We start from the raw sequence: 27,905 nt of genomic DNA, 5'->3' as shown, positions 1-27,905 counted from the left end.
CCCCTGCCCACATTCCTTATTCTCTTCTCTCATTTGTTTTTCTCCATAGCACCATCATCATATGGCATACTCTACATTTTAATTATGTGTTTATTGTCTGTCACCCATCAGTAAAATGTAAGCTCTGTGAAGTCAGATTTTTTTGCTATATGCCCATTGCCTAGAACAATTCCTGGTACATAGTACGTGCTCAATAAATATGTTGGATAAATAAATGAATGACTCATTAAAGGAGATGGAAGACATTTCCTTGGTTTCTTACTTTGTAGTTCTGTTCCTCAAGTGGCCTGGCCACACTGTATTACCTACTCTCCGATGTTATAATACAACATTTTTTTTTTTACTTATTAGATTTTTTAATAGTTGACATATATCACTAGCATTATAATATCCAGAAAAATCTTTTTTTTTTCAAAATAAATGAGCACACATGATACACAACTATAATGCTTATATCTCTTACATGTTTTGGCTTTATCATCTCTGACTGCTTCTTAATAGGAGAGCAATTTTGTAATATTAATATCTCAAGTGATAACTGGAAGATAATTTGGTCTTATAGGTAATACAATTTACCTTTTTGCTATTATTAAAAAATTTTTTAACATCTTTATTGGAGTATAATTGCTTTTCATTGTTGTGTTAGTTTCTGCTGTATAACAAAGTGAATCAGCTATACGTATACATATATCCCCATATCCCCTCCCTCTTGTGTCTCCCTCCCACCCTCCCTATCCCACCCCCTAGGTGGTCACAAAGCACAGAGCTGATCTCCCTGTGCTATGGGGCTGCTTCTCACTAGCTATCTATTTTACATTTGGTAGTGTACATATGTCAATGCCACTCTCTCACTTTGTCCCAGCTTACCCTTCTCCCTCCCCGTATCCTCAAGTCCATTCTCTACATCTGCGTCTTTATTCCTGTCCTGCCCCTAGTTTCTTCAGAGCCTTTTTTTTTTTTTAGATTCCATATATATGTATTAGCATACGGTATTTGTTTTTCTCTTTCTGACTTACTTCACTCTGTATGACAGACTCTAGATCCATCCACCCCACTACAAATAACTCAATTTCATTTCTTTTTATGGCTGAGTAATATTCCATTGTATATATGTGCCACATCTTCTTTATCCATTCATCTGTTGATGGACACTTAGGTTGCTTCCGTGTCCTGGCTATTGTAAATAGAGCTGCAATGAACATTGTGGTACATGACTCTTTTTGAATTACGGTTTTCTTAGGGTATATGCCCAGTAGTGGGATTGCTGGGTCATATGATATTTCTATTTTTAGTTTTTTAAGGAACCTCCATACTGTTCTCCATAGTGGCTGCATCAATTTACATTCCCACCAACAGTGCAGGAGGGTTCCCTTTTCTTCACACCTTCTCCAGCATTTACTGTTTGTAGATTTTTTGGTGATGCCCATTCTGACCGGTGTGAGATGATACCTCATTGTGGTTTTGATTTGCATTTCTCTAATGATTAGTGATGTTGAGCATCCTTTCATGTGTTTGTTGGCAATCTGTATATCTTCTTTGGAGAAATATCTATTTAGGTCTTCTGCCCATTTTTGGATTGCGTGGTTTATTTTTTTGATATTGAGCTGCATGAGTTGCTTGTAAATTTTGGAGATTAATCCTTTGTCAGTTGCTTCATTTGAAAATATTTTCTCCCATTCTTAGGGTTGTCTTCTCGTCTTGTTTGAAGTTTCCTTTGCTTTGCAAAAGCTTTGAAATTTCATTAGGTCCCATTTGTTTATTTTTGTTTTTATTTCCATTACTCTAGGAGGTGGATCAAAAAAGATCTTGCTGTGATTTATGTCAAAGAGTGTTCTTCCTATGTTTTCCTCTAAGAGTTTTATAGGGTCCAGTTTTACACTTAGGTCTCTAATCAATTTTGAGTTTATTTTTGTATGATACAACTTTTTAATATCTCCCCTTTTTTACTTTTAATTTTTGTTTCTTAAGCATGTCAATATTTACATGGTTCCAAAGTCAAAAGCATGTTACAAGATAAACTCAAGATAAATTCTATTTTGTTGATGAAAAATTAATCAATCAATCTAAAAAAGAAATGGAAATTTTTATTTGAGCCAAATTGAGGATTATAACCTGGGAACAGCTCCTCAGAAAGCTCTGAGAACTGTTCCACCTATTAGAAGTCAAAGTACAGTTATGAAAATTTTTGCAGACAGAAGGCTGTACGTTAAATGATGTATTATCAACAGTTTACACAATCCAGATCTGCAAGTAAACAGTGGTGGATCATTGAGACCCCTTTAAAAGATCAAGAAGGAATGTAATCTTTAAAGGAGTTGTCTAGCTGGTGCTAGGAGAATGTTGCTCTTTATGGTTGAGCAGGTATTTCTGCTGATGAGGAGCTGTGGTTGGTGCACAATGCAGATACACCGCACACAGTGAGGGGAGAGAGGAGGCCAAAGGGCAGAGAAAATTTTTTTCATGTTTAAATTTTTCTTGTCTTGCCATAAAATATGAAGTTTATTTCACAATTTCTTTGCCCTTCACTCTGTTTCCTCCTTCCTCATTGGGTCACCATTTTTTTAAATCGATTTTTGGTTTAGGCTTAAATCGATTTTAGGCTTCCATTGTTTTTTATTTATATGTATATTTTTGTACATATATAAGCATATATGTATATCTTTTATATCCCTCCTGCTGTTGACTAAGTACCATTCTGAACCAGTTATCTTGGAGACATATGGATATTTTTCTCTTTCCTTTTCATTGAGGCTTGGTCCTCCATTGTGTGGATGCCTCATGATTTTCTCAACTAGTCCCATATTGATAACATCGGGGTTGCTCTCAGTCTTTTGATATTACAGATAATGGCATAAAAACAGTAAACTGCCGTGTGCATATTTCTGTTCGTATTTATTTCCAGTTTCCTTTTGGAATCAATTGTTACAAGTAAGATGAGATTAAATGGAGATTATTCAAGTGGTTTTCTGTTCTTTGCAACCAACAAGTCAAGATTAAAATAGCTACCTATCCCTGAAGGCCCATCTGAAATCACACTTCTTCTGGGAAAGCTCTTATTATCTCAAGCAGAAAGACTCCACTTCTATTCCCTTAATACTCTCAAAAAAAAAAAAAAATCAGAGGAAAAACAAACACACCAAAAAAGCCCTTATATTCTCTCTTGTCCATATGGCTCACATGGTTCTTTGTATGTATTGTTATCTTGTGTACATTTCATCCCCTTAATTGGACAATAAGCTGCTCCAGAGCAAGGAGCACAGTCCTTATGATCTTTATCATCTCTGGCCCTTAACAGTGTACCTTGAACTAGTAACTGTGACCAAATAAATACATAGAGTATAATCCAGCATACGACAATGCCCCATATAAAACTGTCCATTTAGAGATATGCCTCACACAACCCACCAGAATAAATCCCATGTCAACTGAAGAGTTGAATGGAAGAATTCTAAGAAACTATAAGAAAAAAAGGTGTGATATTTAGCATTTGTTTAGAGGTCAGGGAAAGGACTGTCTGAACTTTGTGGCTTTAAGCTAGACTGACCCAGTAAAAATGAGCCTGGAGCCCTCTAGCCCATCATTAGGGATCTTCTCACATAGCTCCTGCCCATATTCTCTGCTCATGGTACTAATCCTGGCTGGTTAATTGCTGGGCTGACCCTTCAAGGGATGACTGAATGTTCTTGCCCAAATATAAGGCTCCAGAGCTAAGCCCATTACTACAGTCATGTGGAAGATCTGGCAACTACATTATTGTGCTCAGGGAACACATCTGCTTCCGTGTGGAGGTGGTGGCCTTTATCAGCCTTTTGACTTAAGTGCAGGAGGAGTTGTTTTATCTGCCTGGAGTATAATAGGCTACGCCCACTCTTGGAGGGGACCTTGTACAACATTATGATGTAGCTCTGAATGCATCTGTGGTGGAGAAGTAGAAGAGCATCTCTTTTATCCTGCTGGGTGGAGAGGTTGAGAAATTTATCGCCTTCCACGCACACTGCAATCCCATCTTTGAAAGCAATACGCATTGCCCTGTGATCCCATAGAATACATACTCTCTCCCTGCCAGTATCATTGCCAGCAACACCATGATCTGTCCTGCTGCCAATGCACAGCAGAATTTTGGTGGTTTTCTCAAGAGTTGTTTACAAAGATATCACATCATAATTCGGGTCCAGTATTGAAGGACCAGAGGATGCTGAAGCAGAACTGCGAACTGACAGCTGTGTGTGACTGAAGGTTGCCTGAATACCTGACCACACCTCCTGATCAACTGACGGGGGCTGCAAAAACCGGCAATAGTGAAAGTGCCATCGATTTGGGAGAATGGTGATGGTAGAAAAGAGGAAACAAGTCTTCCATAATGCTGGGGTAGACAACCATGCCGACAGACAGAGCAGCTCTGAACTGAGAGCCACCTCTTCATGTGCAGGTGCCCTATCTGAAGGAAACCATACCCACTGATAACAGGGGAACCACCTGTGCCATGCCCTACTACTCATCTCTTCCCTGCCCGACACCCTACCCTCGTTTCTCTAGACTAGAGTGCAGATGTGAGATGAGAGCTATCTGGTTTCCAGGAACTTTGGGGAGATGGAATCTGTTTACAGATCGACACAATGGCGGACTCCTGTGCATCAGGGAGCTCTGAAGAGCAGGCCCTAGTCCAACATATCTGGTTACCAGTGTGTCCCAAGACTAGAAACTCACAACCCAGACGGGCAGCAGCATCACTGGCCCTTTAAATGCAATGCTTCTGCCCACACAACCTGCTAAAAAGCCTGTAACCACTTAGCTTTAGCAGAGAATCACCCCTCTCATCTACTGTTGAGACCATTCCTCCTATTCTCATCTGTTTCCCTGGCTCTACACTTTGTCCTTTGATATCTGCTTTTGTCTCGCTTGTTTCAGGGCCCGTTCAATTTTTCCTTCTCTCATGTATAAGCCTAGAACGCCTGCCATTAAATTCTGACCTTTAAATCTTCCTGCTTTATTGATTGTGGGGTAATATTACTGCCCTAGGTAAAAGACTCCCTCTGCTAGCTTCTTCCCCATAAAACTCCTACAAGCTGGACTAGTCTATCAGCCTTTCCAGTAAGAAGCTCAGATGCTGAAGCTTCATCTTAGTAAACTGCTGACTGGGGGTGGGAGGCACATGGTCTTCAGGACTCTTCCACCCACCTCTCTGGAGTATCTGGAGTACTATCGGAGTAAATGGGCTACTAGGAAGTCTTTTGAGCAAGAGATAAAGGAATTGCTTCCCTCTCTAAGGAACAGATTGTTTCAATTTGTTGAGTCCCAGAGGTGCTGAGACTTCAAAACCGGCAAACTTGCTCTTAGAGCAAGAGGATCAAGTTGTTGGGTATCATAAAAGCAATAACCCTGGGCTTCCCTGGTGGCGCAGTGGTTGAGAGTCCGCCTGCCAATGCAAGGGACACGGGTTCATGCCCCAGTCCAGGAAGATCCCACGTGCCGCGGAGCGGCTGTGCCCGTGAGCCATGGCCACTGAGCCTGCGCGTCTGGAGCCTGTGCTCCACGACGGCAGAGGCCACATCAGTGAGAGGCCCGCGTACCGCCAAAAAAAAAGCAATAAACCTTGCTCCCAATCCCCACTCCAGATGGTAGCTGACTGAGGTATCAATATTCTTGTAAGGAGAACAATGGAGAACTCATCTTGGTCATGAACTATTGGAGATTATGAGTGCGGATTCTGAAGTCCGACCACCTGTGTTCAAAGCCAGCTCTACTACTTCCTGGCTATGGGATTCTGGGAAATTATTTAACATTTCTGTCTCAGTTTCCTCATTTGTAAAATGGAGATGATGATACTAATAGCTGCTGCCTCAAAGGACAATTGTGAGTTTTAAATGCATTATTACATATCATAAAAGTGGTCAATAATTGTTAGCTACTAGTATTATTGGGCTAATTCAAAAAGACCTAGATATTTACAGAATTACACTTCCAGGGTACATATAACTTTGTTTAGATAAGGATGATGATGAATAAGAAAGGAAATTTCTAGATGTGCTTCAGCAAATTGAATAGTTGATTATGTCTTTCTGTCTGTGTGATATTCCAGGAGTATCCCAAAGACTCAGGAATGGAATTCTCTACAACTTCTTAGATAGAAGAGTAACTGTATAAATATCTCTATGACAGCTTAATTTACTTTAGCCTAATACAAGCCTCTGTTCATAGCCTATTATCTCTCTAGCATCTCTAAGTCAATACTCAGAATAATATATTTAAAATCTTAGATCAGATTACTGTGACTTGTATCAACTTGGAGATTTAGATGATTCTTAAGTTTTCTCCTATCCTTGAATGGTAGGTTCTCTAGAACATCATGGATATCCAGAAGTGGTTCATATTCTACTTTTCCAACTTCACTATCTGATATACTACTTAAAGAAAGGAGGAAATAATAAATTTTATTTAACAATCTTACCCTCCCTCTTGCTACCACAAAAAGGGTGGGAGACTAGGTATTGTTCCATTTGGGGTTAAGATGGCAGCCTTCTAAGAGTCTGAGAGCCTGTTTACCTCTGCCCTTATCATGGACCTTCCCATTTTGCATCAATATAATACATACCCCCAACAGTGTGATAGGGGGCCACCCTTGGCCGGAGGACTTTCTTAAGGAAGTGATGTCTGCCATTATGGTCACTTTTGAGGCATCCCATAACTTTAAGATTTGATCGATGCTGACTGGAAAAATTCTATGTTCAAATCCTGTGCCCCTCTTCTTTTTGTCCCCAAGATTTCAATTCACAATTTCTTATACACAGAGCCTTTAAAGTTCTTGAGATTCCTCCTTAAAGTTGTATGTGCCAAGACAGTAAAGAAGAGCCCTCTTGATAGACCAGAGGGAGGTAGATCTCTGGGAAGAATGCTGGTGAGGAATAGGTGAGAAAGAACATGTAGGAAATGACTGGTGCAGTGTGTGCCTGTGAAGACAAAATAAATGTACTGGATAGTAAAGCTTTCTTCAAAGAATTGGAGCATTTTTTAAACAAATGCAAATATTTCTGTAAGTGCCTAGCAATTTCTAAATTCCTTTTGGGCATGTGCTCATATGAGCGCACCCGTACACACACACACACACACACACACACACACACACACACATCTTTGTTTAGGATTGCTAAATACCTTTAAGCCATTGAGTAATAGTTTGTTTACTTAAATAATTTTAGTGGTTGTAATATTTTCCACTTTGTCAGGAGCTTCACCAAGAGGTAACATACAAGTAGAAACAAGTTATGGAAAGGGACACACCTGCTTAGAAAAAAAGCAACTCCTTCGTCCAGGAACAAAGCAAGCTTATCAAAAAAGACAACACCTGAAGAGCCAGTCGGGATAATTGTGCATACTGCAGACACCTCCTAGCTTTACTCCTCATGTCTGCCTGAGAGTCACTTTTAGAGTGACTTTTTAAAAACATGCTGTAACACTTCTAGTCACCAGAGAATTGTAGTTAACCTGAAAGAGAAAGACAGGTTTAGGATGGAATGGAAGTATTCTTGTCCTCATACGTCTCAGTGAGAACCTAAGACTTTCTCTCCTCAGCAATTCTTAAGGGCTGTTGGCATTCAGGATGTGGAGAATGACCTAGTTTTGAAGATGACATATGTAGTGTGACATGTTGCTTTTTGGAAAGAGGAAAATATAATTAAGAAAATCAACCATTCAACATTATTAGGAATCTCCACTTTAATGATTTGAGACATAATAAACGCATTTATCTGAAAGTCACTCGACCTAAATCCATCCATTCATTCAACATTTACTGAACACCTACCACACAGTAGGCACTATTCTAGGCACCAAGGATACATCGGTGAATCCTGTTTTCACACAGTTTACATTCTGCTGGGGAGAGATAGGCAATAAACAAAGGAAGAAATAGATGATGTGTCTGAGGAAAAATGAAACAGGCTAAGAGGATGGGGGATGATAGGGATGCTATTTTATGAGGGTCATAATAATGAGGATAGTGAACTTAGGTGGTGATATTTGAGTTGAGATCTGAATGAAGGGAGAGAGTTAGTAATGTGACAGTGTGGAGGAAGAATTGACCCTAGATAGTGGGAATAGCAAGTGCAAAGTTCCTAAAATACAAACATGCTTGCAGGTTTGAAGAACATCAGAAAGGCCAGTGTGGCTGGAGTAGAGTGACGGAGGGGAAGAATAGGGTAGTCAATGAGATACCTGCAGAAGTTGCCAAGTATCAAATCTTTTAGGCCAAGGAGCGGATTTGGGATTTTTAAGTATGTTGGAAATCAAGTAGAGGATCTCTAGCAAAGGAGTGACCTGATCTGACTTACACAAAGGACCATCTGGTTGCTCTGTGCATCACAGATTGTAAGCAGCAAAGTGGAAGAGCCCATTAAGAGAATACCACAATAAGCTACACAAGAAAAGATGGCAACTTGAACTACAGCTGTACCAGTGGTGGTGCTAGGAAGTATTCAGGCATATTTTGAATATAGAGCCAGAATGACCTGTGTAAGGATCAGAGATTAAAGTCAAGTACCAGATTTGTGGTATAGCTAGGATCTGCCATCCAGTGTTCTGATGCTCCATTCATTTTTCCACATTACACCAACCTCTCCTTGCCCCCATGAACTTCATAATGTTATATGAACTATTCTTTTCAAGGAATATATTTGAAATGTTCTGTTACAGAACCTGTTTAGTTGGGATCTATTTCACAAACTATTAAATGCAAGTGAAAGTGCTATACATGAAGCAGCCGTGTTGTTTAATCCTCTGGTGACTAGTTCAGATGTGCCAGAGACAGCAATAATATTTATATGTGCATTATATAGATTATACAATTATTGTGACACAAAGATATCCTTTGACTAGGTGTGCATAGCTAGGAAAATATTCTACTTATTTATTTATTTAGGCAGCTCCGTGTCTTAGTTGCAGCACGCAGGATCTTCACTGTGGCATGCGGACTTCTTAGTTGGGGCATGCGGACCCCTAGTTGCTGAATGTATTGCAGGATCTAGTTTCCTGATCAGGGATGGAAACTGGGCCCCCTGCATTGGGAGCGTGGAGTCTTAATGCACTGGACCACCAGGGAAGTCCCGACATTCTACTTATTTATAATTGGTCAGCAAACGTCAAAAATACTCAATGCTTTTTTTTGCTATGAATAACCATCTATCCGGTCCTTGACTTATCAGAATTTACATTCCTCATAACTTTCAACAAACCAGATATTCAATGTTCACTGTGTCAGACACTCTACTAGACATGAAAAACTAAAATAAATGGTCCCTTTTCATCAGGTACACAAAAACAATTGAAAGTGACTTAGAAAAAGAAGCAAAATTTTTAAAAGTGCAGACACCTGTTGCAAACTATTGATCAGGCAATGCTAGAGTAAACAGAACCACTAGATCGTTGTGGAATTGTCAGGAAAAATTTTCCTAGATGGGTGAGCGTGAGTTTTAAGAAAAGGAATCGGATTTAGCACTTTTATGAAAAGGAATCAGATTTGGTAGAACATTCTAAGTAAGGAAAATATAGCACAGGAAGGCTAAAGGGTAGAAGCAAGTGACATGGCATGCGAGTCCACACCCAGGTGTATGTAATAGGACTGGATCATTATTAGCAAAGGGTGGAGAAGGCAATTCGAGGAAAGCTGCAAACATAAACCAGTAGTTCACAACTGACAACTCAAGAGCAGTTAATGTGATCACAACAAAGAATTTAGGTGTTTTGTTTTGTTTGCTGTCAGTAGTACGAATTATAAACGGGTGCGACTGAAGGCAGACTCTTAGTCATACTTCTCTCAGCATTCATCAGTATTTGTCAACACGTTTATTAAGTACTTTCAATACACAACTGTTTTCAAGACTATGAAAAAGATTTTCAGAAGAAAACGATACAAAGCGCAGATTCTGCATCAATTAACAGACAAAGTTGAGAGAGGAGCAGTTTTCTATCGCCGCTTCCGTGCCAGTGTGCAGTAAACTGCAGTGAAGTCGGGAAAACTATTCTAGATAATGCCTTCAAAGTGCACAGTGTCTCCCCGTAGTAAGCACTTAACAATTTATGGTTATTATTTTGACCTTAGACCTCTCTTAACCATTGCGATTCTGCTTTCTCATTTTCAGAGGAATAAATGGGTCACAGATGGTCTTAGGATCCTGCCAGCCCCGACAATTTCCTATTTCAAGGAGGCATCGAATAAATATTTGCTGAACAAACAGACGAAGCAAACTGTCTCTCCACGGAGCCGGGCTGAGCGCCCACCAGGGAACCAGCCGGGAGGGAGGACAGGCTCGGATGCTGGACCCAGAAGCGGGTGCTCATCCAAGGCCAACAGGCGGGGTTGAGGGAGAGTCTCGATTTGCAATCTTAGCGCCACCCGCCGCCAAGTCCACACTCCCCTCGGGCCCCGCCTGCGGCCGTAATCGCTCTTCTCAGCCACCAGGGCAACGACCCGCCTCCGCCGACGCTCCGGCCCGCCCCTTCCGGTTTAAGCCCCGCCCCACCGGCCTCGCCCGTGGCCCCACCCCTCCGCGAGATCGCCGCCGGGTCCTCTCAGCGCCCGCCGCCGGCCGGTCCACCCCCCGACGCTCTGAGGTCACCGACGGGGCCGGGCTGAGGTGGGCGGAGGGACAGAGGGAAGATGGCGGCCGAGGCCGGATATTGGCGCCGCCTCCCCCAATCCTGGAGCCGGCGCAGATGAGGCGGCTCGGCTGGGGCCAGCGGCGCGTCGCAACCGGAGCAGGGGGGGACCCTGGCAGTGGGGCCTGGCCCTGATATATGCCGGCGCCTCGGCTAGAGTGAGCGGCGGCGGCGCCTCTTTCCTCCGGCTCTTTCCCTGTCGCTGTGAGTCTGAGCGGGTGGCGGGCGGCCGAGGCGGCGGGGCCGGGATGGAGGACATTAACTCCAATGTGAACGCGGACCAGGAGGTGCGGAAGCTGCAGGAGCTGGTGAAGAAGCTGGAGAAGCAGAACGAACAGCTGAGGAGCCGCTCCGGGGCCGTGCAGGGCGCCGGCTCCCTTGGGCCTGGCAGCCCGGTTCGGGCCGGCGCGTCCACTCCCTCCTCCGGAGCGGCGTCCCCTAGGGGCTTCCCCTTGGGCCTCAGCGCCAAGTCGGGCTGCGGGGCCGGGTCGGGCCCGAGGCGGACGAGTAGCGAGGAGCTGCGGGACGCCACCTCCTTGCTGGCAGCGGGCGAGGGCGGCTTGCTGGACGAGGTGGAGCCGCTGCGGCCCGAGGAGCTGGAGCGCCTGTCAGGCTGGGAGGAGGAGGAGGAGAGCTGGTGAGCGCGGGGCTCCGGGCCGGAGCTGGGCGGGGACGGGCCCGGGGGCGGAGAGCGTCTTCCGAGGGCCCCCTGGTAAGACACCTCGCTTTGTGTAAAGGGGTCCGCTCTCTGATTCATGGTTTTCTTGCTTTGGCTGCGGAACGGTCAGCGAGAGTTGGGGGTTCGAGGCTTGGAAGAGGAACAGGCTTTGTAGCTAGTTCTCCTCTGGATTGGGGACCCTCTGAGCTTTGGATCCCGTTGGGGTCTGGGGTCTAGCACAGCCTAGGAAGGGCTGCTCGCCGTGGGAGGAGTCGGAGATGGGAAACTGCTTTGTAGGAAGGGATCCAGCTTTGTGTGAAATACTGGCTTTCGGATGGCGGCCTGGGCATTTTGGGTGTGATGAGGTGTCACCCGGTGCGCGGAGCAGACCAGGGTAATCTAAGTCCGGGCAGCGGTCAGTGTTTTGGACCCGTGGGAGATGGGTACATTTCTGGCGGCGATGGGGAGACCGTGTGGATCAGCAGCACCCCCCCTTGGGTAGTAGGGTGACGCTTGCTTTGTGTGAAGAGGGCAGAGGATGGTGCTGCTTTGTGTGACGAGTCAAGGGTGGAACAAGAGCCCTGGCTCTCATTTTTTACACAAGAATTGGGTCTGGCATTTTTCGAAGCTGTGAAGTGACAGTTATGTATCTTTCATTTCCATGTCATCGTAGGGGCAGAGAAAAACAGACGTATTTAAAAATCTAAACCGAACTGTATTGTCATAAGCTACTTCTTGATAAAATTATGACCCACACCGTAATATCATTTCCATATATAGAAAGGACATGAGAGGCAGTTTCCCTCATGTTTTATTGTAATTGCATAAAGATGTCAACGGGAAATTCTTAATTTGTCTTAATTTATCCTTTTTTAAAGTTTTAATTTTTAGCTAAAGTATCTCTGCTCTTTGTTGAAACTGAAACTTCTAACTTAGTAAGGATGAAATCCTTCATAGACTCCGGTTTCGCAGGGCTGCAACCCTTACAGAGTGTACTGAGGTAGTTAAGAGCTTTGCCTGGATTCAGATACTGGCTCTGCTACTTAGTAGCTGTACAGCTTTGGGCAAGTTAATCAGAGCCTCATTTTCTTCCTCTGTTTGATGGAGAAGATAATAGTTCTTACCTCTGTAGAGTTGTGAAGATTATGTGAGCTAATCCATGTATGCTTTTAGCATGGGTCTGGTATATAAGCTCTGTGAGACTAGCCACTATTACTCTTAAGCCTAGTTGTTTAAATCAAGAAATATTTAGTGAGTGCTTTCAGGATCTTGAGGGAGGTTCTTAAATGTTGATCCCTGTTCATTAAGGAAGTTATAGTCTTGTTGGGAGCCAAGTTTTATGGAGGAATAAAGAAATAAGCTAGGAAATACACAGTGTATTGCTTAAAAGAGTGATAGGGACAAAAAGTACTGAGAGTGCTCAGAAATTGAGAAGAAAATAATAGTCTGGTTGGGGCAAACTTTGAGGAGCCTGAGAGTGGAGAAAGAGTGGGAAGGGCATTTTATGCTTTGACAACTGCTAGAGCAGTCAGAGATATTTGTAACTCTCAATTAGAAAGGTTTGAGTTACAGAGATGCTCTTGAATATATGATGTCAAGCCTTTATTTTATTGCCAAGTGATACCAAATATTATTAGAACTGACTGTGGTAGTGACAGTTTTCATATTAGTGTGAAATCACGTCCTTACAAAGGAATCCTAGGTATGTATACACTTTAAAAGAAGTCGGAATCATCTAATATCACATGCCTCTTCCAAGTGATGATGATAATGATGCTCATAATAATAATGAAGATTAGCTGCACTCATTAGCCCATTTTAGACTATGTATTCTTAGAACACATTGACTCCCCTTGGAGAAGCTGATTAAGTCTTTTGCTGCTTTGGTTTCTGATCACAGTGTTTTTGTTCAGGTAAAGCAAGTCTTTTAAAATACTATGCCAGAAGTTTCTTTTGGCCAATTGATTCCTGCTTACTACTTTGATCCTGGTTACATATCTTGATGTTATAGATGTCCTGTGCTTTTTCTGAAAAGATTTGTGTGAATTGAAAGTTTGAAAATCATATTTAAAGTGCTTTGGAGTATGTGTATGGAGTATAAGTTATAAGGGGTAGTGGGTGTTAGTAGCAGTGAGGGAAAGAAGAGTCAAGAGTTTTTCTTAGCAAGCTGAAAGTCTACTTTCTATAACTTATACCCATTTCCTTCCTTTTCATCTAGAGGAATGTTTTTTCCCAAATGTATACCACAAAATGTCAGTCCTGAAGGTGTTAGTAGATATTGTGTGAAAAAAATAATTGTGGGTCTGAGATCAAATATATCTGGGAAAAACGAGGTTCAACAACAACAACCAAAAAAACCCACCAGATTTCTTTAATGCTGGGCTTTTTAAATATGCTAATATGTATTGAATATAGTAAGTCTCTAAGTGGTATGGTTTGTTTCCTAAACTTATTTGCTCTCCCAAGGAACTAGTATCTTTAGAACACACTTAGAAAACAGTATTGTATTTACAGCAGTGGCTTTCACGGTTTTGTTTTGTTTTTTTCTCAATCCCAGCTTCATGATAAGAAATACATTTTATACCATAGCCTAGTACACACATGTTTATGAATAATTGAAACAAAAGTTTCACAAAACTATACTTGGTATATGTGGTAAAGCACTAATGTTTTCTGTTCTGTTTCTTTAGAAAAAAATGCTGGTTACAGCCCACTGAGCTGATGTGGTGACCCATTAATGGCTAATTATCAGTTTGAAAAATGCTCTTATAGAACAACTCAGAAAAGTCTAGAGAAGGGAACTAACATTATTGTGTATCACAGTGTGTCAGTCTATGCCAGGCAACTTATAAACATTTTTACACTTAATTGCATTTAATTTTTATCCATTTATGAGGTAGGTATCATTTTTTAGGTAACGACACTTCTTCTCTCTCCAAGCATCAAATAACAGATGGTAAATGATGGAGTCAGGATTTGAATCTAGGTCTTTATGACATCATAGCTTATGCTGTTTCCATTATATTTTGCTTTCTCCAAGTCTGATTCCTTTTCTGCATGAATGGCCCCTTATGATATTTGAATACTACCATCATGACCCTGCTGACTCCTCACCACCACACACTCTGAGCATTCTCATCTCTTCTTCAGAGTAATACAATCCCAGTTTACTTAATCATTCCTTAGATAATGTAATTCTCTGATCTTTCAACTGTGGTCATTTTTCTCTTAATGAATTCTGGTTGCTCCTTGTCATTAAACGTGGTACCCAGAACTGTACTCAGCATTTTAGATGGTATTTGACCAGACAGTGTGTGGTGGATATGTCTTGCTTGAGCTAAATGCTATTATTTTGAGACCAAATATTCATTAACTGTTTTAATTTCTGTTATTTATGCTTAAAATGAGTGAGTAGATTCAATTACACTTCATATGTTTTATACATAGGCTGTTACAGTAAGTCTTCCTAACCCTGGTTTTCTGTAATGAATTTTTTTAGCTTGAATATTAGGCTTTTATATTTCATTTTGTTAGTCTTTTTTTTTTAAATTTATTTATTTATTTATTTTTGGCTGTGTTGGGTCTTCGTTTCTGTGTGAGGGCTTTCTCTAGTTGTGGCAAGCGGGGGCCAGTCTTCATCGCGGTGCGCGGGCCTCTATCGCGGCCTCTCTTGTTGAGGAGCACAGGCTCCAGATGCGCAGGCTCAGTAGTTGTGGCTCACGGGCCTAGTTGCTCCGTGGCATGTGGGATCTTCCCAGACCAGGGCTCGAACCCATGTCCCCAGCATTAGCAGGCAGATTTCTCAACTACTGCACCACCAGGGAAGCCCCCATTTTGTTAGTCTTGATTTAGGCATTTAATATCTGTTCCTTCCAAATTTTTTTGTCATTTTCATATTTCATAAGCATACCTACTGGGTCTTCATTTAAGTTGTTGATAAAAATATTAAAATGACAGAATAAAGGGCTCTGAAATATGCAGCTTGACTAGACTCCCTCCAGATTAATGAACATCATTAATCAACTCACACAGTGGTTGTTCAGTAACTGTTAGTACTACTTATTATTATCAAGCCCATATGCCATTTTGCCTGTATGGATATTATGAAAGATTTTGCCAAGTGGCTTGCTATAATTAAGCTATATGGTGCCTTAAAGAGTTCTTACCTTCAATGAAGTAAACTTACTAGCATAGACATTGCAGTTAATTTGGTTTGACTTGTTCATGATGAATCTTCTGGGTTTTTCCTATTCTAACTTTACAAACATTTTGTTGAACCTAGTTTTGAATTTTGCAAGGAATCAGTCTGGTCTGGAATTTCTAAACATTGCTTGTTTTTCTCTTTAGAAATTATCCTAGTTTGTCTTATCCAGGCTTTTGAGCTTGCCATAATATTGATATTCCAGAACAACAAATTTCAGGTCAACAATAATTTGGTGATAAAATTTCAGTTATCTTCCATTATTTGGAAGAGTAGACTTAAACCTGTTCCAAGCTACCTTTTGGCTTTCTGTGTATCACCTTGCCTCATTTGAACTACAATTTCCCTCAATTTAGCCTCCCCAAAATTCCAAGTTTATAGTTCAGTACTGTCAACTACATGTACATTGTTGTGCAACAGATCCCCAGAACCCTCCCATCCTGCATGACTGAAACTCTACACTCACAGAAGAGTAACTCCCCTTCCCCCTGCTCCTGGAAAGCACTGTTCTACTGTGTTTCTATGAGCTTAACCCCCTTAGATACCTATAAGTAGATCATGTAGAATTTGTCTTTTTGTGACTAGCTTATTTCATTTAGTATAATGTCTTAAGGTTCATCCATGTTGTAGCATATGACATGGTTTCCCCTTTTTGAAGGCTGAATAATATTCCGTTATAGTATATAACACATTTTCTTTATCCTTTCATCTGTTGGTGGACACTTGGATTGCCTCCATTTCTTGGCTGTTGTGAATAATGCTGCTGTGAATGGGAACCTACAAATAACCTGTGCAAATCCATGCTTTCACTTCTTGTGGGTATATACCAAGAAGTGGAATTTTTGGATCGAATGGTAATTCTATGTTTAATTTTTTGAGGAGCCACCATACTGTTTTCCACAGCAGCTGTACCATTGTACATTCCAACCAGCATTATACAAGAGTTCCAGTTTTTCCATATCCTTGCCAACACTTGCTTTGATTCATTCTGAGTTTTTATATGGTGTGAGGTAGGAGTCCAACATCATTTATTTTGCATGTGGATATCCAGTTGTCCCTGTACCATTTGTTGAGAAGACTTTTCTGTTCCGTTAAATTGTCTCGGTACCCTTGTCAAAAATCAGTTGCTCAGAGATTGGTTCAGATGGTGGAGTAGAAGGACGTGCTCCCACTCCCTCTTGCTAGAACACTGAATCACAACTACCTGCTGAACAACCATTGACAGGAAGACACTGGAACTCACCAAAAAAAGATACCCCACATCCAAAGACAATGGAGAAGCCACAATGAGACGGTAGGAGGGGTGCAATCACAATAAAATCAAATCCCATAAATGCTGGGTGGGTGACTCACAAACTGGAGAACACTTATACCACAGAAGTCCACTCACTGGAGTGAAGGTTCTGAGCCCCACGTCAGGCTTCCCAACCTGGGGGTCTAGCAACGGGAGGAGGACTTCCTAGAGAATCAGACTTTGAAGGCTAGCAGGATTTGACTGCAGGACTTTGACAGGACTGGGGAAAACAGAGACTCCATGCTTGGTGGGCATACACAAAGTAGTGTGCACGTTGGGATGCAGGGGAAGGAGCAGTGACCCCAAAGGACACTGAACGAGACCTACCTGCTAGTGTTGAAGGGTCTCCTGTAGAGGCGGGGGGTGGCTGTGTCTCAACGTGAGGACAAGGACACTGGCAGTAGAAGTCCTGGGAGGTACTCCTTGGCGTGAGCCCTCCCAGAGTCAGCCATTAGCCCCACCAAAGAGCCCAGGTACACTCCAGTGTTGGGTCACCTCAGGCCAAAAAACCAACAGGGAGGGAACCCAGCCCTACCCATCAGCAAACAAGCGGATTAAAGTTTTACTGAGCGCTGCCCACCAGAGCAACACCCAGCTCTTCCCACCACCAGTGCCTCCCATCAGGAAACAAGCCTCTTAGATAGTCTCATCCACCAGAGAGCAGACAGCAGAAGCAAGAAGAGCTACAATTCTGCAGCCTGTGGAAGGAAAACCACATTCACAGAAAGACAGACAAAATGAAAAGGCAGAGGGCTATATACCAGATGAAGGAACAAGATAAAACCCCAGAAAAGTAGCTAAATGAAGTGGAGATAGGCAACCTTCCAGAAAAAGAATTCAGAATAATGGTAGTGAAGATGATCCAAGAGCTCGGAAAAGAATGGAGGCAAAGATTGAGAAGATGCAAGAAATGTTTAACAAAGACCTAGAAGAATTAAAGAAGAAACAAACAGATGAACAATACAATAACTGAAATGAAATATATACTAGAAGGAATCAATAGCAGAATATCTGAGGCAGAAGAACAGGTAAGTGACCTGGAAGACAGAATGGTGGAATTCACTGCTGCAGAACAGAATACAGAAAAAAGAATGAAAAGAAATGAAGACAGCCTAACAGACCTGTGGGATAACATTAAACGCAACAACATTTGCATTATAGGGGTCCCAAAAGGAGAAGAGAGAAAGGACCCGAAAAAATATTTGAAGAGATTATAGTCAAAAACTTCCCTAACATGGGAAATGAAATAGCCACCCAAGTCCAGGAAGCGCAGGGAGTCCCATACAGGATAAACACAAGGAGAAACACACTGAGACACATAGTAATCAAATTGGCAAAAAGAAAAAAAAAGAAAAAAATTTGAAAGCAGCAAGGGAAAAATGACAGGTAACATACAAGGGATCTCAGCAGAAACTCTACAAGCCAGAAGGGAGTGGCATGATAAAGTGATGAAAGGGAAGAACCTACAGCCAAGATTAGTCTACCTGGCAAGGATCTCATTCAGATTCGATGGAGAAATCAAAAGTTTTACAGACAAGCAAAAGCTAAGAGAAATCAGCACCACCAAACCAGCTCTACAGCAAATGCTAAAGGAACTTCTCTAAGTGGGAAACACAAGAGAAGAAAAGGGCCTACAAAAACACACCCAAAAAATTGAGAAAATGGTAATAGGAACATACATATCATTAATTACCTTAAACGTGAATGGATTAAAAGCTCCAAGCAAAAGACACAGGACTGCTGAATGGATACAAACACAAGACCCATATATATGCTGTCTAAAAGACATCCACTTCAGACCTAGGGACACATTCAGACTGAAAGTGAGGGATGGAAAAAGATATTCCATGCAAATGGAAATCAAAGGAAAGCTGGAGTAGCAACCCTCATATCATATAAAAGACTTTAAAATAAAGAATGTTACAAGAGACAGGGAAGGACACTACATAATGATCAAGGGATCAATCCAAGAAGAAGATATAACAATTATAAATATATATGCACCCAACATAGGAGCACCTCAATACATAAGGCAACTGCTAACAGCTATAAAAGAGGAAATCAACAGTAACACAATAATATGGGGGGGAGGGGCTTTAACACCTCACTTACACAAATGGACAGATCATTCAAACAGAAAATTAATAAGGAAACACAAGCTTTAAGTGACACAATATAACAGATAGTTTTAATTGATATTTATAAGACATTCCATCCAAAAACAGCAGATTACACTGCCTTCTCAAGTTCCCATGGAACATTCTCCAGGATAGATCACATTTTGGGTCACAAATCAAGCCTCAGTAAATTTAAGAAAATTGAAATCATATCAAGCATCTCTTCTGACCACAATGCTATGAGAGTAGAAATCAATTACATGGAAAAAACGTAAAAAACATAAACACATGGAGGCTAAACAGTCTTTCCTAAATAACCAAGAGTTCACTGAAGAAATCAAAGAGGAAATAGAAAAATACCTAAAGACAAATGACAAAGAAAATACAACAATCCAAAACGTATGGGATGCAGCAAAAGCAGTTCTAAGAGGGAAGTTTATAGCAATACAAGCCTACCTCAAGAAACAAGAAAAATCTTGAACAATCTAACCTTACACGTAAAGGAACTAGAGAAAGAAGAAAAAACAGCACCAAGAGTTAGCAGAAAGAAAGAAATCATAAAGATTAGAGCAGAAATAAATTAAATAGAAACAAAGAAAACAATAGCGAAGATAATAAAACTAAAAGCTGGTTCTTTGAGAAGGTAAACAAAATTGATAAACTGTTAGCCAGACTCATCAAGAAAAAGAGGGAGAGGACTCAAACCAATAAAATTAGAAATAAAAAAGGAGAAGGTACAACAGACACTGCAGAAATATAAAGCATCCTAAGAGACTACTACAAGCAACTCTATGCCAATAAAATGGACAAACTGCAAGAAATGGACAAATTCTTAGGAAGGTATAACTTTCCAAGACTGAACCAGGATGAAATAGAAAATATGAGCAGACCAATCACAAGTAATGAAATTGAAACTGTCATTGAAAATCTTCCAGCAAACAAAAGTCCAGGACCAGATGGCTTCACCGGTGAATCCTATCAAACATTTAGAGAAGAGCTAACACCCATCCTTCTAAACTCTTCCAAAAAATTGCACAGGAAGGAATACTCCCAAACTCATTGTATGAGGCCACCATCACCCTGATAACAAAACCAGACAAAGATACTACAAAAAAAAGAAAATTACAGATCAGTGTCACTGATGAATATAGATGCAAAAATCCTCAACAAAATACTAGCAAACAGAATCCAACAACACATTAAAAGGATCATACACCATGATCAAGTGGGATTTATCCCAGGGATGCCAGGATTCTTCAATATATGCAAATCAATCCATATGATACACCATATTAGCAAATTGAAGAAGAAAAACCATATGATCATCTCAGTAGATGCAGAAAAAGCTTTTGACAAAATTCAACACCGATTTATGATAAAAACTCTCCAGAAAGTGGGCATAGAGGGAACCTACCTCAACATAATAAAGGCCATATACGACAAACCCCCAGCAAACATCATTCTCAATGGTGAAAAACTGAAAGCATTTCCTCTAAAATCAGGAACAAGGCAAGGATGTCCACTCTCACCACTATTATTCAACACTGTTTTGGAAGTCCTAGCCACAGTAATCAGAGAAGAAAAAGAAAAGGGAATACAAATTGGAAAAGAAGAAGTGAAACTGTCACTGTTTGCAGATGACATGATACTATACATAGAGAATCCTAAAGATGCCACCAGAAAACTACTAGAGCTAAACAATGAATTTGGTAAAGTTGCAGGATACAAAATTAATGCACAGAAATCTCTTGCATTCCTATACACTAATGATGAAAAATCTGAAAGAGAAATTAAGGAAACACTCCCATTTACCATTGCAACAAAAAGAGTAAAATGCCTAGGAATAAACCTACCTAGGGAGACAAAAGACCTGTATGCAGAAAACTATAAGACACTGTTGAAAGAAATTAAAGATGATAGCAACAGATGGAGAGATATACCATGTTCTTGGATTGGAAGAATCAATATTGTGAAAATGACTATACTACTCAAAGCAATCTACAGATTCAATGCAATCCCTGTCAAATTACCAATGGCACTTTTTACAGAACTAGAACAAAAAAATCTTAAGATGTGTATGGAGACACAAAAGACCCCGAATAGCCAAAGCAGTCTTGAGGGAAAAAAACGGAGCTGGAGGAATCAGGCTCCCTGACTTCAGGCTATACTACAAAGTTACAGTAATCAAGACAATATGGTACTGGCACAAAAACAGAAGTATAGATCAATGGAATAGGATAGAAAGCCCAGAGATAAACCCACACACCTATGGTCAACTAATCTATGACAAAGGAGGCAAGGATATACAATGGAGAAAAGACAGTCTATTCAATAAGTGGTCCTGGGAAAACTGGACAGCTATGTGTAAAAGAATGAAATTAGAACACTCCCTAACACCCTACACAAAAATAAACTCAAAATAGATTAGAGACCTAAATGTAAGACCTGACACTATAAAACTCTTCGAGGAAAACATAGGAAGAACACTCTTTGACATAAATCACAGCAAGATCTTTTTTGATCCCCCTCCTAGAGTAATGGAAATAAAAACAAAAGTAAACAAATGGGACCTAATGAAACTTAAAAGCTGTTGCAAAGCAAAGGAAACTACAAACAAGACGAAAAGAGAGCCCTCAGAATGGGAGAAAATCTTTGCAAACGAATCAACAGACAAAGGATTAATCTCCAAAATATATAAACAGCTCATGCAGCTCAATATTTAAAAAAGCAAACAACCCAATCCAAAAATGGGCAGAAGACCTAAATAGATATTTCTCCAAAGAAAACATACACATGGCCAAGAAGCACATGAAAAGCTGCTCAGCATCACTAATTATTAGAGAAATGCAAATCAAAGCTAAAGTGAGGTATCACCTCACACCCGTTAGAATGGGCATCATCAGAAAATCTACAAACAACAAATGCTGGAGAGGGTGTGGAGAAAAGGGAACCCTTTTTGCACTGTTGGTGGGAATGTAAATTGATACAGGCAGTATGGAGAACAGTATGGAGGTTCCTTAATAACTAAAAATAGAATTACCATATGACCCAGCAATCCCACTACTGGGCATATACCCATAGAAAACCATAATTCAGAAAGACACATCCACCCCAATGTTCATTGCAGCTCTATTTACAATAGCCAGGTTGTGGAAGGAACCTAAATGCCCATCGACTGCTGAATGGATAAAGAAGATGTGGTATGTATATACAATGGAATATTACTCAGCCATAAAAAGGAACGAAATTGGGTCATTTGTAGAGACGTGGATGAATCTAGAGACTGTCATACAGGGTGAAGTAAGTCAGAAAGAGAAAAACAAATATATATTAACACATATATGTGGAACCGAGAAAAATGGTACAGATGAACCAGTTTGCAGGGTAGGAATTGAAACACAGATATAGAGAACAAGTGTATAGGCAGTGAGCGGGGAAAGCAGCGGCAGGTGGGGGTGGTGGTGTGATGAATTGGGAGGTTGGGATTGACTTGTATACACTGATGTGTATAAAATGGATGAGTAGTAAGAACCTGCTGTATAAAAAATAAAATAAAATTCAAAAATTCAAAAAAATAATCAGTTCCTCATAAAATGTATGGGTTTATTTATGGACTCACAATTCTATTCCCTTGATCTATGACTATCTTTTATGCCAGTACTGCCCAGCGTGATTACTGTAGTTTTGAAATTGGAATGAGTGAGTCCTGCAGTTTTGTTCTTTTCAAGATTGTTTTAGCTATTCAGTGACCCTTGTATTTCCATGTGAATTTTAGGATCGGCTTGTAAATTTCAGCAAAAAATAAAAGGCAACTGGAATTTTGATAGGGATTGTATTGAATCTGTAGATCAATTGGGGATCTTAACTTTTGAGATCTTAACAGTATTGAGTTTTTTCAATCCATGAACATTGGATGTCTTTCTATTCATTTAGGTCTTTAATTTCTTTCAACTGTGTTTTGTAATTTTCAGTGTTACATTTCTTTTTTTAATTTTATTTTCAGTCATTTTATTTTTTTAATGCCACTGTAAATGGAATTGTTTTTCTCAATTTCATTTTTGGATTTTTCATTGCTACTGTATAGAAATACGGTTGATTTTTGTATATTGATGTCATTGTCTCCTGCAGCCTTCTCCAAGTCATTTATCAGCTGTAATAGTTTTTTTTTTTTGGTGTGGATTCCTTTGGATTTTTTTTCTTTGTGGTACGTGGGCCTCTCACCGCCGTGGCCTCTCCCGCTGCAGTGCACAGGCTCCGGACGCGCAGGCCCAGTGGCCATGGCTTACGGGCCCAGCTGCTCCTTGGCACGTGGGATCCTCCCGGACCGGGGCATGAACCCATGTCCCCTGCATCGGCAGGTGGACTCGCAACCACTGCGCCACCAGGGCAGCCCCCTTTGGATTTTTTATATAAAAGATCATGTCATCTGCTAATAGAGATAATTTTACTTCTTTTTTCCAATCTGGATGCCTTTTATTTCATCTTCCCGTCTAATTGCCCTGAGTAGAACATCCAGTATCATGTTAGGTCCAAGTGTTGAAAGTGGACATCCTTCGATGTGATTTTTATTGCTCTCTTATTTTAAGTAATTGCTAACAATTATTATTATTATTATCTTGTGGTACGCGGGCCTCTCACTGTTGTGGTCTCTCCCGTTGCGGAGCACAGCCTCCAGACGCGCAGGCTCAGCGGCCATGGCTCATGGGCCTAGCCGCTCTGTGGCATGTGGGATCTTCCCAGACCAGGGCAAGAACCCATGTCCCCTGCATTGGCAGGCGGACTCTCAACCACTGCGCCACCAGGGAAGCCCTGCTAACAATTATTTATTGCATTAACACATGACAGATACATGCTAAGCACTTTATATACAGTATTTCATCTTCTTAATAACCCAGTATGGTCAGTCTATTATTAATCCCCATTTTAAAGATTATGAAATTAAAGCTTAGGTTAAATAATTTGCTTGTAGTCTCTCGAGTATGTGGATGAGCTAGGATTGGAACACAGTTAGTCTGACTATGTTTAAACATTTTCAACTCTTACCTAATTTTAATTATCTGTATTTTTCATGTTATTCTTCGTACATTTTTATTGTTGTTCACCTTTGGCTATTTTATATTACCTAATTCTGTTTTTTAATCATTTGTGTTTAACGACCGGAGCCCTGTGTACATTTTTATGAATTTCTTTATCTGATGACCTCTTTTTGTATTCACTATTCTTGTGCTGAATTGGCCTTTGGAGCCCCTGGGAGTCAGATTGTAGCAAAGAGCCATGACTCTGGAACTAGGTCGCCTGAGTTGAAATCCCTGCTCCCACCTTTGTCAACTGCATGACCTTGTTAACCACTTACTCTCTGTGCTTGAGAGTTTTCATTATCTGTAAAGTAGAGTTAATTATTGTATCAACCATATAGAATTAAATGTAATATAGGTAAAGGGTTTAGAACAGTTGTTGACACAAATTAAATATATAAGTGTTAGCTTTGTCTTTATCATCTCCATTTTATTTTAGTTCTAGACTGGTCTGTCTTTGCAGTGAACTTAAAAAAACTTTTTGAAGAATTTCAAGCATATACAAAAATAGAGTGAACAGTAAAATGAACCTCCACTTAATTTACAACCCATCTTTAACACTTACCAACTCATGCCATTCTTGTTTCATCTATACCATTCAAACCTCAACCCTCTGGACTATTTCAAAGCAAATTTCATCTCAAACATCATATCATTTAATTACTAAATATTGTAGTAGAAGATAAGGACTCTTTTTAAACATAACTACACTACCAGTTTACCCTCCCCATTAAAAATAATTCTTTAATATCATCAGATGTGCTCTGAATGTTTTTAGATCAAATTTTCTAAAAAAAGGTTTGCACTTCTTTGTTTAGAATTTTTTTTCTATTTTGCTATAAACTCCAAAATGAAATGGCCTCTTTCTTCCAGTATTTTGATCATTTTGTTATCCCCAGTTAATTTGTTGTTGGTGATGGTCAGAAAAGGTCCAGTTCTCATTTCTTCCTAAGCCTTTTGAGAAGTTAACTGTTGGGTAAATCAAGAATTTCTTAGGTGTTCTCCATGCAGGGTGAGGTTTTCGGCAGATGTCTAAAAACTTGAAGTGATCCCATGTCATTATTACATACTTTCTTTGTACTAGAACTGAAATTTGAATTAGGTGAGTAACATCATTCATATCTTCCTTTGGCCTCTTGGCCTGTAATCAGCTCCTGTAATATCATCCTTATTTTTACAGTTATATAACATTTTTAGTTAAATTTAGTTTTAGTGTCTCTGTGCTTTTCATCCATGTACTTGTACTTTTAGGCTCCCAGGTTTCTGTAAAACAAAATAATTTTAGTCTAATTTTCCATAAATCCTCATGTTCTTCATTAAATTTACCTAAAACAGGTATACTTTTACTGAGGAAAGAAACAGTAGTGGGTCTCAAAGAAAGGACCCTTTTTAAATGGTTTTTATTAGAATTTCTCAAGAGCCTCATATAAAAGAATAAACAAATACATATAATACATAAAACATCTTTATGTTACTATTTAAAATATTCATTGTTGAGGGGAGGATTAGGAACTGACCTCTCCATCTCTCCAAGTCTCCAGATTCTTTTCTCCATTCCTAGTGTGAATTGTGCTAATTGAAAAGGAATTTACATGTGGGCAAAAGGGGGGTGTATGTGTGAAATACTTTCTAAATGAGTTTTAGATTGTTTATTCATCCACTCTGCTGCATTTTTGTAGATGAGTTTAGTATTGTGTATATATGCATAAAGACTGTATTATCTAATCAGTATTTATTAATTAAAATTATTTGTCAGTATCTAGAAGTTTGTTGCTTTATTTTTTTTTTTACTTTTTCTTTGAGAGATTCATTATTGCTGACATACACTCTCTATATCTGTAGAGAAGACTACAGATTGAGAATAATGATTTTAGGGAAAATAGACATGAGCTGTCTGACTCTTTGTGGGGCCCTTAGGAACTTTTGCAGAACTTAAAATCATAGAAAATAAAATTAGAAATGGACTTTGAGACCAGGCGGTCATGCCTCTTGTTTTTAAGCTGATTTAATATTCAAGCTGGTCAGGACAGATGATTATTTCTTCTTTTCTTAAAGGTTTTTGAGATTGGAAATCTAATAAATTCCTCATATCCCGTTAAATCCATTTTACTTTATTTATTTATTTATTTTTTTTTTGCGGTACGCGGGCCTCTCACTGTTGTGGCCTCTCCCGTTGCGGAGCACAGGCTCCGGACGCGCAGGCTCAGCGGCCATGGCTCACGGGTCCAGCTGCTCCGCGGCATGTGGGATCTTCCCGGACCGGGGCACGAACCCGCGTCCCCTGCATCGGCAGGCGGACTCTGAACCACTGCGCCACCAGGGAAGCCCTCGATTTTACTTTAAATCAGTTTTCTTTTAAGTTTATGAAGACACTTTGAACTCATGCTGACTTCTCATCAATAAATTGTATGGATAAACTTCCCTAACTCAGAGGTAGATATGTCTGTGGTTTTTTCTTACTGTATGTTTTTCTCTCATAGCCTTTCACTTCTGTTAATGGACTTTTACTACTTGACCTTTTTGTTTTATGTATGCTTTTTGTAGGGGACCATTGGTAGAATTTGCCTGTGATTTAATATGATGAGCCTAGGTTTATAAAGCAATTTAATTTGTATAATTGCCACCACTTATAATTTGGCAGTCATTCACTGATTAACATCTTGAAGTTTTGTTTTCTAGACTCTTCTATACCAGGGAGATGTTACTTTAAAGTAACGTGGTTCGTGTGTGTGTGTGTGTGTGTGTGTGTGTGTGTGTTTTAAATGAATCAGAAGTTATACATCTAGATGATCATTTTATTCCCTTCTTAGCAGTGGTTTTCCAGTGATTCTAACATGGGTTTACATTTTTTTTTTCTTTAATGGAAAAAATACTTAGGCCCCCCTATGTGTGAGCATTGCAGTGCTGGGAACACTTAGAGACATGATGATGCATTTTCTTGCTTTCTTGAAAAATTGAATTTGGCCAAGAAGGGCCACATGATTGGTAAAATATATTACAATCATTATTGTTTAAGCATGTTCTATATACCAAGTATTGTATAAGGCATTTTATGCATGTTAAATAATTTAATCTGCACAATTTTGAGTTGTAGTTATTGTTATCCCCATTTTTTTCAATTGGGGCAAAATATACAAGACAAAAATTACCATTTTAATCACTTTTAAGTGTACAGTTCAGTGGCATATAAATACATTTACATTGTTGTGCAGTCATCACCACCGTCCATCTCTAGAACTTTACAAACTGAAACTCTGTATAAATAGTAATTCCCCATTCCCCTATTCTCCCTGCCCCCAGCCCCTGGCAACCACCATTCTACATTCTGTGTCTATGAATTTGACTATTCTAGGTACCTCGTATAAGTGGAATCATATAGTATTTATCTTTTAGTGTCTGGCTTATTTCATTTATCATTGTCTCTTCAGAATTCATCTGTGTTGTAGCAGGTGTCATGTTATCCATATCTTACAGGTAAGGAAACTAAACTCGAAGTCACATAGCTAATACAGTGCGTTGAGATTCATACCAATCCTGAAAACCGTGCCTGATAAAACATTTGATCTTGATTTATTTAACCTGTAGATAGATTTTTTAGACTTATTCTGTATAACTCTGGAGATCATTACTAGAACAATAGGTATACCTTAGAGGTAAGCAAATATTTATTTAGTATAAGGAAGAAGTAGAGCTGTTCCTAGATAGTATAGACTGCCTTTAAAAAGTGTGAGTAACCTTTAGCAGTAAAGACTGCTTAATGGTCCTGTGACAAGGGATGTTTCAAAGAGGTAAAAGTTAAATTTGGTTATTTCTAAGTGTTCTTTTAATCTGTGTTTCTGTGATTAAAATATTGTCATCTATTTTGGAACATAAGATACCCTAACACAAATTGCTAAGCTTAAATGTGGGA

At 39.9% G+C, this 27,905-nt stretch overlaps 1 protein-coding gene across 1 annotated transcript in view; it reads left to right on the top strand.

The window, feature by feature from the left end:
• The first annotated feature begins 10,710 nt into the window (after positions 1-10,710).
• The window catches only part of SLAIN2 (SLAIN motif family member 2), a 78,895-nt gene continuing 61,700 nt past the window's right edge, over positions 10,711-27,905 (top strand). Inside the window, exon 1 of the mRNA XM_065877952.1 lies at positions 10,711-11,287. Within this exon, the coding sequence (XP_065734024.1) occupies positions 10,899-11,287 (389 nt within the window). The 5' untranslated portion in view covers positions 10,711-10,898. The remainder of the gene's footprint in view (positions 11,288-27,905) is intronic.

This window comes from Phocoena phocoena, chromosome 5 (genome assembly GCF_963924675.1).
Source record: "Phocoena phocoena chromosome 5, mPhoPho1.1, whole genome shotgun sequence".
NCBI classification, from domain to species: Eukaryota; Metazoa; Chordata; class Mammalia; order Artiodactyla; family Phocoenidae; genus Phocoena; species Phocoena phocoena.
This window is presented reverse-complemented; position numbering and strand designations above follow the sequence as displayed.